Raw genomic sequence first — 13,588 nt, forward strand, 5'->3', positions numbered from 1 at the left:
GTGGCAATGGTGAGGCTGCTTCCGTGGCAATGGTGAGGCTGCATCCGTGGCAATGGTGAGGCTGCATCCGTGGCAATGGTGAGGCTGCATCCGTGGCAATGGTGAGGCTGCATTTGTGGCAATGGTGAGGCTGCATCCGTGGCAATGATGAGGCTGCATTTGTAGGAATGGTGAGGCTGCATTTAGTTTGCTTCACAGTTCTTTATTTAAAATTTTATTTTTTTCCTGAGACTTCCTTGAAGTGAAGGTGCGTGTTATTTGGATATCCCGTATTTATCGGCGTAGAACACGCCCAACCTCATCCTTAGTAACCCTGGGCGGCACTCAGGGATTCGTGGGGAGCCACAAAAGAGACGGTTAGAGATATCTCTCCATCTCTAAAATCTTCTAGATCTCTATATCGTCGGACAAACACGCCTGGACCACATTTTATTGGTTCACAGAATGTCGGCCCTCACGCATGTTCCCTCCATCAAATCTGGCCCTTTTTGATAAAAGTTTGGACACCCCTGGTCTATGAGATAGTAGGTGTCACCTGCCCTGACATCACAGTGCTGGGGTATTAATGACAGACATTCATAGGTGACCAGACAATGACATCATCATGCAACCTTCGTATCTTCCAGGGGCCCCTCTACTACAACGGGGACCCCTCTACTACAACGGGGACCCCTCTACTACAACGGGGACCCCTCTACTACAACAGGGACCCCCTCTACTACAACGGGGACCCCCTCTACTACAACAGGGACCGGGACCCCTCTACTACAACAGGGACCCCCTCTACTACAACAGGGATCCCCTCTACTACAACAGGGACCCCTCTACTACAACGGGGACCCCTCTACTACAACGGGGACCCCTCTACTACAACGGGGACCCCTCTACTACAACGGGGACCCCCTCTACTACAACGGGGACCCCTCTACTACAACGGGGACCCCTCTACTACAACAGGGACCCCTCTACTACAACAGGGGCCCCCTCTACTACAACAGGGGCCCCCTCTACTACAACGGGGACCCCTCTACTACAACGGGGACCCCTCTACTACAACGGGGACCCCTCTACTACAACGGGGACCCCTCTACTACAACAGGGACCCCTCTACTACAACGGGACCCCCTCTACTACAACGGGACCCCCTCTACTACAACGGGGACCCCTCTACTACAACGGGGACCCCTCTACTACAACGGGGACCCCTCTACTACAACGGGGACCCCCTCTACTACAACGGGGACCCCCTCTACTACAACGGGGACCCCCTCTACTACAACGGGGACCCCTCTACTACAACGGGGACCCCTCTACTACAACAGGGACCCCTCTACTACAACAGGGGCCCCCTCTACTACAACAGGGGCCCCCTCTACTACAACGGGGACCCCTCTACTACAACGGGGACCCCTCTACTACAACGGGGACCCCTCTACTACAACGGGGACCCCTCTACTACAACAGGGACCCCTCTACTACAACAGGGACCCCCTCTACTACAACGGGACCCCCTCTACTACAACGGGGGCCCCTCTACTACAACGGGGACCCCTCTACTACAACGGGGACCCCTCTACTACAACGGGGACCCCTCTACTACAACGGGGACCCCCTCTACTACAACGGGGACCCCCTCTACTACAACGGGGACCCCTCTACTACAACGGGGACCCCCTCTACTACAACGGGGACCCCCTCTACTACAACGGGGACCCCCTCTACTACAACGGGGACCCCTCTACTACAACGGGGACCCCCTCTACTACAACGGGGACCCCTCTACTACAACGGGGACCCCTCTACTACAACGGGGACCCCCTCTACTACAACGGGGACCCCTCTACTACAACGGGGACCCCCTCTACTACAACGGGGACCCCTCTACTACAACGGGGACCCCCTCTACTACAACAGGGGCCCCCTCTACTACAACAGGGACCCCCTCTACTACAACAGGGGCCCCTCTACTACAACAGGGGCCCCCTCTACTACAACAGGGACCCCCTCTACTACAACGGGGACCCCTCTACTACAACGGGGACCCCATCTACTACAACAGGGACCCCCTCTACTACAACAGGGGCCCCCTCTACATATAACAGGGACTCCTCTACTACAACAGGGACCCCCTCTACTACAACAGGGGCCCCTCTACTACAACAGGGACCCCTCTACTACAACGGGGACCCCTCTACTACAACGGGGACCCCCTCTACTACAACGGGGACCCCCTCTACTACAACAGGGACCCCTCTACTACAACAGGGGCCCCTCTACTACAACAGGGACCCCTCTACTACAACGGGGACCCCCTCTACTACAACGGGGACCCCCTCTACTACAACGGGGACCCCTCTACTACAACGGGGACCCCTCTACTACAACGGGGACCCCCTCTACTACAACGGGGACCCCCTCTACTACAACGGGGACCCCTCTACTACAACGGGGACCCCCTCTACTACAACAGGGGCCCCCTCTACTACAACAGGGACCCCCTCTACTACAACAGGGGCCCCTCTACTACAACAGGGGCCCCCTCTACTACAACAGGGACCCCCTCTACTACAACAGGGGCCCCCTCTACTACAACAGGGGCCCCCTCTACTACAACAGGGGCCCCCTCTACAACGGGGACCCCTCTACTACAACGGGGACCCCTCTACTACAACGGGGACCCCTCTACTACAACGGGGACCCCCTCTACTACAACGGGGACCCCCTCTACTACAACGGGGACCCCCTCTACTACAACGGGGACCCCCTCTACTACAACGGGGACCCCCTCTACTACAACGGGGCCCCTCTACTACAACGGGGCCCCTCTACTACAACGGGGACCCCCTCTACTACAACGGGGCCCCTCTACTACAACGGGGCCCCCTCTACTACAACGGGGACCCCCTCTACTACAACAGGGACCCTCTACTACAACAGGGGCCCCCTCTACTACAACAGGGGCCCCCTCTACTACAACGGGGACCCCTCTACTACAACGGGGACCCCCTCTACTACAACGGGGACCCCCTCTACTACAACGGGGACCCCTCTACTACAACGGGGACCCCCTCTACTACAACGGGGACCCCTCTACTACAACGGGGACCCCTCTACTACAACGGGGACCCCCTCTACTACAACAGGGGCCCCCTCTACTACAACAGGGGCCCCTCTACTACAACAGGGGCCCCTCTACTACAACAGGGGCCCCTCTACTACAACGGGGACCCCTCTACTACAACGGGGACCCCTCTACTACAACGGGGACCCCTCTACTACAACGGGACCCCCTCTACTACAACGGGGACCCCTCTACTACAACGGGGACCCCCTCTACTACAACGGGGACCCCTCTACTACAACGGGGACCCCCTCTACTACAACAGGGGCCCCTCTACTACAACGGGGACCCCCTCTACTACAACGGGGACCCCTCTACTACAACGGGGACCCCTCTACTACAACGGGGACCCCTCTACTACAACAGGGACCCCCTCTACTACAACAGGGACCCCCTCTACTACAACAGGGACCCCCTCTACTACAACGGGGGCCCCTCTACTACAACGGGGGCCCCTCTACTACAACGGGGACCCCTCTACTACAACGGGGACCCCTCTACTACAACAGGGACCCCCTCTACTACAACGGGGACCCCCTCTACTACAACGGGGACCCCCTCTACTACAACGGGGACCCCTCTACTACAACGGGGACCCCCTCTACTACAACAGGGACCCCCTCTACTACAACAGGGACCCCCTCTACTACAACGGGGACCCCTCTACTACAACGGGGACCCCCTCTACTACAACAGGGGCCCCCTCTACTACAACAGGGACCCCCTCTACTACAACAGGGGCCCCTCTACTACAACAGGGACCCCCTCTACTACAACGGGGACCCCCTCTACTACAACGGGGACCCCTCTACTACAACATGGACCCCCTCTACTACAACGGGGACCCCCTCTACTACAACGGGGACCCCTCTACTACAACGGGGACCCCTCTACTACAACGGGGACCCCTCTACTACAACGGGGACCCCTCTACTACAACGGGGACCCCCTCTACTACAACGGGGACCCCTCTACTACAACGGGGACCCCCTCTACTACAACAGGGACCCCCTCTACTACAACAGGGACCCCCTCTACTACAACAGGGGCCCCTCTACTACAACGGGGACCCCCTCTACTACAACAGGGGCCCCCTCTACTACAACAGGGGCCCCCTCTACTACAACAGGGGCCCCTCTACTACAACGGGGACCCCCTCTACTACAACGGGGACCCCCTCTACTACAACGGGGACCCCTCTACTACAACGGGGACCCCCTCTACTACAACGGGGACCCCCTCTACTACAACGGGGACCCCTCTACTACAACGGGGACCCCTCTACTACAACAGGGGCCCCCTCTACTACAACAGGGGCCCCCTCTACTACAACAGGGACCCCCTCTACTACAACAGGGACCCCCTCTACTACAACAGGGACCCCTCTACTACAACAGGGACCCCTCTACTACAACAGGGACCCCCTCTACTACAACAGGGACAACAGGGGCCCCCTCTACTACAACAGGGGCCCCCTCTACTACAACAGGGGACCCCTCTACTACAACAGGGGACCCCTCTACTACAACAGGGACCCCCTCTACTACAACAGGGACCCCCTCTACTACAACAGGGACCCCCTCTACTACAACAGGGACCCCCTCTACTACAACAGGGCCCCCATCTACTACAACAGGGACCCCCTCTACTACAACAGGGGCCCCCTCTACATATAACAGGGACTCCTCTACTACAACAGGGACTCCAGGGACCCCCTCTACTACAACAGGGACCCCCTCTACTACAACAGGGACCCCCTCTACTACAACGGGGACCCCCTCTACTACAACGGGGACCCCCTCTACTACAACGGGGACCCCTCTACTACAACGGGGACCCCTCTACTACAACAGGGACCCCTCTACTACAACAGGGACCCCTCTACTACAACAGGGACCCCCTCTACTACAACAGGGACCCCCTCTACTACAACAGGGACCCCCTCTACTACAACAGGGGCCCCTCTACTACAACAGGGCCCCCATCTACTACAACAGGGACCCCCTCTACTACAACAGGGGCCCCCTCTACTACAACAGGGACCCCCTCTACTACAACAGGGGCCCCCTCTACTACAACAGGGGCCCCCTCTACTACAACAGGGGCCCCCTCTACTACAACAGGGACCCCCTCTACTACAACAGGGACCCCCTCTACTACAACAGGGGCCCCTCTACTACAACGGGGACCCCCTCTACTACAACGGGGACCCCTCTACTACAACGGGACCCCCTCTACTACAACGGGGACCCCTCTACTACAACGGGGACCCCCTCTACTACAACAGGGGCCCCTCTACTACAACAGGGACCCCTCTACTACAACAGGGACCCCCTCTACTACAACAGGGGCCCCCTCTACTACAACAGGGGCCCCCTCTACTACAACGGGGACCCCTCTACTACAACAGGGACCCCTCTACTACAACAGGGACCCCCTCTACTACAACAGGGGCCCCCTCTACTACAACGGGGACCCCTCTACTACAACAGGGACCCCCTCTACTACAACAGGGACCGCCTCTACTACAACAGGGGCCCCTCTTCTACAACAGGGACCCCCTCTACTACAACAGGGACCCCCTCTACTACTACAACATGGACCCCCTCTACTACAACAGGGACCCCCTCTACTACAACAGGGACTCCTCTACTACAACAGGGACCCCCTCTACTACTACAACATGGACCCCCTCTACATATAACAGGGACTCCTCTACTACAACAGGGACCCCTCTACTACAACGAGTTAGAAAAAAAAACGCGCCATTTGGAGATGTTTGCCGAGGTGTCCTCGGGCCTTTTCGGCTGTTTCCGAGACTCTCCGGTGCCCCGCCCCCCCACCTGTGGTATTGCATGCCATTGAAGTCAATGCGGAAGGAATTATTTTAGTTTCCATTGACTTCTATGGGGAAACTCGCTTTGATATGCAAGTGCTTTGGATTACAAGCGAGGTTCCCCTGTATTGTATAGTAATCTTGGGGTCAGATGACCCCTGGAACCCTCCCCCTCCCCCCGGGGGGTTGAGTAGATTTCTCGCTATTTCTATGAATGGAGAAGGTACCCGGGTATCTCCCGTGCTGCTTGTAGAATCGATCCACCGCTCTCAGCATGAGGTAGAAGACGATCTCATTGTCGGGATTCTCCATAAAGGACACTGGAAGAGAAGGACAAACGTTGTTTTAGGATTTTCTCTGTAAATGGAAACAATGTAACTTATATGAAGTTATCCTAATATGGGTACAAAAGTGGAAAAACACTTTGAAATGAATATTGAGGTTAAAGTGAAGCTCCACCCAAAAAAAAATAGACAAAAAAGGCTCCAAAAAATTGTGGGGGAAAAAAAAAAAAATATGATTTTTTTTGTATACTTACCAGAAATGGCTGTTGCTAGGCAGATTGTCCTAATCTGCCACTTCCTATTCCGCTGTGATCTTCTATCTTCTCCTCCTCGCATTGTCTTCTGGGAAATCGGGCACGCTGTCTTCTGGGACCTGTGTGTGTCCCAGAAGACAGTTGGCCATTCACAAAGTGTCGCGCAACTCGCGCATGCGCAGTAGGAAATGGGCAGTGAAGCTGCAAGGCTCCACTGCCTGTTTCCCTTACTTTGAATGGCGGCGCCGGGATCCGATCTGATCAGCCTCGGGCGGCCAACATCACGGGCACCCTGGACAGGTAAGTGCCCTTATTATTAGTCCGCTGTATTTGTAGCTCCCGACTTATAAACAAACATTTTCTTTACAGCTGGACCTCCGCTTTAATGAACAGAGCGGTGTGTACTGATGTGTACTGATGTGTATACTGGTGTGTACTGATGTGTATAGGTGTGTATACTGGTGTGTATAGGTGTGTACTGATGTGTATACTGGTGTGTATACTGGTGTGTACTGATGTGTACTGATGTGTACTGATGTGTATACTGGTGTGTACTGATGTGTATACTGGTGTGTATAGGTGTGTACTGATGTGTATACTGGTGTGTACTGATGTGTATACTGGTGTGTACTGATGTGTATAGGTGTGTATACTGGCGTGTACTGATGTGTATACTGGTGTGTGTATACTGGTGTGTACTGATGTGTATAGGTGTGTATACTGGCGTGTACTGATGTGTATACTGGTGTGTGTATACTGATGTGTACTGATGTGTATAGGTGTGTATACTGGTGTGTATACTGATGTGTATACTGATGTGTATACTGGTGTGTATACTGGTGTGTATACTGGTGTGTATACTGGTGTGTACTGATGTGTATACTGGTGTGTACTGATGTGTATAGGTGTGTATACTGGTGTGTGTACTGATGTGTATAGGTGTGTATACTGGTGTGTACTGATGTGTATACTGGTGTGTATACTGATGTGTATACTGGTGTGTACTTGTTTGTATACTGGTGTGTATACTGGTGTGTATACTGGTGTGTACTTGTTTGTATACTGATGTGTATACTGGTGTGTATACTGGTGTGTACTGATGTGTATACTGGTGTGTACTGATGTGTATACTGGTGTGTACTGATGTGTATACTGGTGTGTACTGATGTGTATACTGATGTGTATACTGGTGTGTATACTGATGTGTATACTGGTGTGTACTGATGTGTATACTGGTGTGTACTGGTGTGTATACTGGCGTGTACTGATGTGTATACTGGTGTGTACTGATGTGTATACTGGTGTGTATACTGGCGTGTACTGATGTGTATACTGGTGTGTACTGATGTGTATACTGGTGTGTACTGATGTGTATACTGGTGTGTACTGATGTGTATACTGGTGTGTACTGGTGTGTATACTGGTGTGTACTGATGTGTATACTGGTGTGTACTGATGTGTATACTGGTGTGTATACTGGCGTGTACTGATGTGTATACTGGTGTGTACTGATGTGTATACTGGTGTGTACTGGTGTGTACTGATGTGTATACTGGTGTGTACTGGTGTGTATACTGGTGTGTACTGATGTGTATACTGGTGTGTATACTGGCGTGTACTGATGTGTATACTGGTGTGTACTGATGTGTATACTGGTGTGTACTGGTGTGTACTGATGTGTATACTGGTGTGTACTGGTGTGTATACTGGTGTGTACTGATGTGTATACTGGTGTGTACTGATATGTGTACTGGTGTGTATACTGATGTGTGTACTGGTGTGTACTGATGTGTATACTGGTGTGTACTGATATGTGTACTGGTGTGTATACTGATGTGTGTACTGGTGTGTACTGATGTGTATACTGGCGTGTACTGGTGTGTATACTGATGTGTGTACTGGTGTGTACTGGTGTGTACTGATGTGTATACTGGTGTGTACTGGTGTGTATACTGGTGTGTACTGATGTGTGTACTGATGTGTATACTGGTGTGTACTGGTGTGTATACTGGTGTGTACTGATGTGTATACTGGTGTGTACTGGTGTGTACTGATGTGTATACTGGTGTGTACTGATGTGTGTACTGATGTGTATACTGATGTGTGTACTGGTGTGTACTGATGTGTATACTGGTGTGTACTGATGTGTATACTGATGTGTGTACTGGTGTGTGTACTGGTGTGTATACTGGTGTGTACTGGTGTGTATACTGATGTGTATACTGGCGTGTACTGATATGTGTATACTGGCGTGTACTGATATGTGTACTGGTGTGTATACTGATGTGTATACTGATATGTGTACTGGTGTGTACTGATGTGTACGGACGCACAATGTGCGCTGTAATCTCACCAATGTCATCTTTCTTCGCCGTGTCCAGACCGTACTCCTCACACACAGATCTGCCCCTCACCACTCGCAGGAAAGCGCAATTTCTACCTAAACAGGAAGGAAAACAAATACATTTCTCAACAGTCTGAAGGGAAAAGATTTCCTCACTTCCTGTTGTGTTTATGGGACAGGAAGTGAGGGGAAATCTCCCCCAATGGGACAGGAAGTGAAGGGAAATCTCCCCCAATGGGACAGGAAGTGAAGGGAAAGCGCCCCCAATGGGACAGGAAGTGAAGGGAAATCTCCCCCAATGGGACAGGAAGTGAAGGGAAATCTCCCCCAATGGGACAGGAAGTGAAGGGAAACCTCTCCCAATGGGACAGGAAGTGAAGGGAAACCTCTCCCAATGGGACAGGAAGTGAAGGGAAACCTCTCCCAATGGGACAGGAAGTGAAGGGAAACCTCTCCCAATGGGACAGGAAGTGAAGGGAAACCTCTCCCAATGGGACAGGAAGTGAAGGGAAACCTCTCCCAATGGGACAGGAAGTGAAGGGACACCTCCCCAATGGGACAGGAAGTGAAGGGAAACCTCTCCCAATGGGACAGGAAGTGAAGGGAAATCTCCCCCAATGGGACAGAAATGGCTAAAATAAATACATCCTGACCCGGCGTTCTTACTATCTGTGCGCCGAAACCCAAAATTCAGGACGCACCAAAACTGAAATAGACAGTTTTTAAAAAGATATATTTTTCAGAATTGTATTATATTCAACTTTTTAGTTACTAGGAATTTAAATGATTATGAATTTATTCATATTTGATAACGGTCACCAAGAACGATCAGCGAATGCAGGAAACCCGTCCATCTTCAGCTGATCTTTTTGGTGGCGGATTTTTCAGCGTCCCGAGTTCTAACCCTCCCCCTACTCTATCCATAATATATTAAAATGTAAGAAAAGAAATAAGAACTTACAGAAGAGACGGATTTCTTTTTCCGATATGCTTTCCGGAGGCTGCAATGACAGCAAAACGTTATAATCAAGACAAAAAATTCTACTGGGTTCAAAGAGTACTCTTCATTTTATGTTTGAAAGACCGAATCTCTGAGCCCGTGGTATGGGTCTGTGGGTCCCCTCTAATCTCTGAGCCCGTGGTATAGGCCTGTGGGTCCCCTTCAAATCTCTGAGCCTGTGGTATGGGTCTGTGGGTCCCCTTCTAATCTATGAGCCCGTGGGTCCCCTTCTAATCTCTGAGCCCGTGGTATGACCCTGTGGGTCCCCTTCTAATCTCCGAGTCCATGGTATGGGTCTGTGGGTCCCCTTCCAATCTATGACCCCGTGGTATAGGTCTGTGGGTCCCCTTCTAATCTCTGAGCCCGTGGTATGGGTCTGTGGGTCCCCTTCTAATCTCTGAGCCCGTGGTATGGGTCTGTGGGTCCCCTTCTAATCTCTGAGCCCGTGGTATAGGCCTGTGGGTCCCCTTCTAATCTCTGAGCCCGTGGTATGAGCCTGTGGTCCCCTTCTAATCTCTGAGCCCGTGGTATGAGCCTGTGGTCCCCTTCTAATCTCTGAGCCCGTGGTATGGGTCTGTGGGTCCCCTTCTAATCTCTGAGCCCGTGGTATGGGTCTGTGGGTCCCCTTCTAATCTCTGTGCCCGTGGTATGGGTCTGTGGGTCCCCTTCTAATCTCTGAGCCCGTGGTATGGGTCCCCTTCTAATCTCCGAGCCCGTGGTATGGGTCTGTGTGTCCTCTTCTAATCTCTGAGCCCGTGGTATGGGTCTGTGTGTCCTCTTCTAATCTATGAGCCCGTGGTATGGGCCTGTGGGTCCCCTTCTAATCTCTGAGCCCGTGGTATGGGTCTGTGGGTCCCCTTCTAATCTCTGAGCCCGTGGTATGGGCCTGTGGGTCCCCTTCTAATCTCTGAGCCCGTGGTATAGGCCTGTGGGTCCCTTCTAATCTCTGAGCCGTGGTATGGGCCTGTGGGTCCCCTTCTAATCTCTGAGCCCGTGGTATGGGTCTGTGGGTCCTCTTCTAATCTATGAGCCCGTGGTATGGGCCTGTGGGTCCCCTTCTAATCTCTGAGCCCGTGGTATGGGTCTGTGGGTCCCCTTCTAATCTCTGAGCCCGTGGTATGGGCCTGTGGGTCCCCTTCTAATCTCTGAGCCCGTGGTATAGGCCTGTGGGTCCCTTCTAATCTCTGAGCCGTGGTATGGGCCTGTGGGTCCCCTTCTAATCTCTGAGCCCGTGGTATGGGTCTGTGGGTCCTCTTCTAATCTATGAGCCCGTGGTATGGGCCTGTGGGTCCCCTTCTAATCTCTGAGCCCGTGGTATGGGTCTGTGGGTCCCCTTCTAATCTCTGAGCCTGTGGTATGAGCCTGTGGGTCCCCTTCTAATCTCTGAGCCGTGGTATGGGCCTGTGGGTCCCCTTCTAATCTCTGAGCCCGTGGTATGGGTCTGTGGGTCCTCTTCTAATCTCTGTGCCCGTGGTATGGGTCTGTGGGTCCCTTTCTAATCTCTGAGCCCGTGGGTCCCTTCTAATCTCTGAGCCTGTGGTATAGGCCTGTGGGTCCCTTCTAATCTCTGAGCCGTGGTATGGGCCTGTGGGTCCCCTTCTAATCTATGAGCCCGTGGGTCCCCTTCTAATCTCTGAGCCCATGGTATGACCCTGTGGGTCCCCTTCTAATCTCTGAGCCCGTGGTATGGGTCTGTGGGTCCTCTTCTAATCTATGAGCCCGTGGTATGGGTCTGTGGGTCCCCTTCTAATCTCTGAGCCCGTGGTATGGGTCTGTGGGTCCCTTCTAATCTCTGAGCCTGTGGGTCCCCTTCTAATCTCTGAGCCCGTGGTATGAGTCTGTGGGTCCCCTTCTAATCTCTGAGCCTGTGGTATGGGACTGTGGGTCCCCTTCTAATCTCTGAGCCTGTGGTATGGGCCTGTGGGTCCCCTTCTAATCTCTGAGCCCGTGGTATGGGTCTGTGGGTCCCCTTCTAATCTCTGAGCCCGTGGTATGGGCCTGTGGGTCCCCTTCTAATCTCTGAGCCCGTGGTATGGGTCTGTGGGTCCCCTTCTAATCTCTGAGCCCGTGGTATGGGCCTGTGGGTCCCCTTCTAATCTCTGAGCCCGTGGTATGGGTCTGTGGGTCCCCTTCTAATCTCTGAGCCCGTGGTATGGGTCTGTGGGTCCCTTCTAATCTCTGAGCCTGTGGGTCCCCTTCTAATCTCTGAGCCCGTGGTATGAGTCTGTGGGTCCCCTTCTAATCTCTGAGCCTGTGGTATGGGACTGTGGGTCCCCTTCTAATCTCTGAGCCTGTGGTATGGGTCTGTGGGTCCCCTTCTAATCTCTGAGCCCGTGGTATGGGCCTGTGGGTCCCCTTCTAATCTCTGAGCCCGTGGTATGGGTCTGTGGGTCCCCTTCTAATCTCTGAGCCTGTGGTATGGGTCTGTGGGTCCCCTTCTAATCTCTGAGCCCGTGGTATGGGCCTGTGGGTCCCCTTCTAATCTCTGAGCCCGTGGTATGGGTCTGTGGGTCCCCTTCTAATCTCTGAGCCCGTGGTATGGGCCTGTGGGTCCCCTTCTAATATATGAGCCCGTGGTATGGGCCTGTGGGTCCCCTTCTAATCTCTGAGCCCGTGGTATGGGCCTGTGGGTCCCCTCTAATCTCTGAGCCCGTGGTATGGGCCTGTGGGTCCCCTTCTAATCTCTGAGCCCGTGGTATGGGTCTGTGGGTCCCCTTCTAATCTCTGAGCCCGTGGTATGGGCCTGTGGGTCCCCTTCTAATCTCCGAGCCCGTGGTATGGGTCCCCTTCTAATCTCCGAGCCCGTGGTATGGGTCCCCTTCTAATCTCCGAGCCCGTGGTATGGGTCCCCTTCTAATCTCTGAGGCCGTGGTATGGGTCTGTGGGTCCTCTTCAAATCTATGAGCCAGTGGTATGGGTCTGTGGGTCCCCATCTAATCTCTGAGCCTATGGGTCCCCTTCTAATCTCCGAGCCCGTGGTATGGGTCCCCTTCTAATCTCCGAGCCCGTGGTATGGGTCCCCTTCTAATCTCTGAGGCCGTGGTATGGGTCTGTGGGTCCTCTTCAAATCTATGAGCCCGTGATATGGGCCTGTGGGTCCCCTTCTAATCTCTGAGCCCGTGGTATGGGCCTGTGGGTCCCTTTCTAATCTCTGAGCCCGTGGTATGGGCCCGTGGTATGAGCCCGTGGTATGAGCCCGTGGGTCCCTTTCTAATGACCTGGAAGGATAGCTATGGAAGGCAGGAGAGCGATCTGTACACTTGGATCATACAAGGAGCATGCATGAGGAACAGCCAGCAGTACAATGTGCAGGGAGGGTGGCGCTGCCCCTAGTGGCCGGTGTAGAATTCCTGCTCTACAGATTATGAATACATTGGAGATCGGAGCCACTATGAAGAACATTCATTCCTCTGACAAGGGAAGATCACACGGCTAATCAGCACTCAGAACACGCGTGTGATAGGGAATGTACAGCTCTGATCCACAAAGACAAGCCAATGAGGCGTCAGTGAGGAGCACTTACCCTGCCCACTGTCTGGAGGAGTTTGGAGACGTAGTGCTCCACCGTGGCTGCGTCCTTCTTGGCCTTTTCCCGATACCTGAACAGCGAATGGAGAAGAGAGTCCTGTGATCATCACATGTCATAGTGCCAGGAATGTGAACCCCAACAATGAGAACCCCAACAATGAGTGTCATAGTGCCAGGAATGTGAACCCCAACAATGAGCGTCATAGTGCCAGGAATGTGAA

General features: G+C 53.4%; 1 protein-coding gene across 2 annotated transcripts in view; it reads right to left on the bottom strand.

Annotated features, from left to right (window-relative positions):
• Positions 1-13,588, bottom strand: part of NAE1 (NEDD8 activating enzyme E1 subunit 1) — a 49,925-nt gene that overhangs the window by 14,259 nt on the left and 22,078 nt on the right. For both annotated transcript variants that reach the window (XM_040329668.1, XM_040329667.1), the window contains exons 14-17: positions 13,363-13,438; positions 9,801-9,840; positions 8,849-8,935; positions 6,185-6,277 (exon numbers count right to left, since the gene is read on the bottom strand). In XM_040329668.1, the coding sequence (XP_040185602.1) occupies positions 6,185-6,277; positions 8,849-8,935; positions 9,801-9,840; positions 13,363-13,438 (296 nt within the window). The remainder of the gene's footprint in view (positions 1-6,184; positions 6,278-8,848; positions 8,936-9,800; positions 9,841-13,362; positions 13,439-13,588) is intronic.

This window comes from Rana temporaria, chromosome 11, assembly GCF_905171775.1.
Source record: "Rana temporaria chromosome 11, aRanTem1.1, whole genome shotgun sequence".
NCBI lineage: Eukaryota > Metazoa > Chordata > Amphibia > Anura > Ranidae > Rana > Rana temporaria.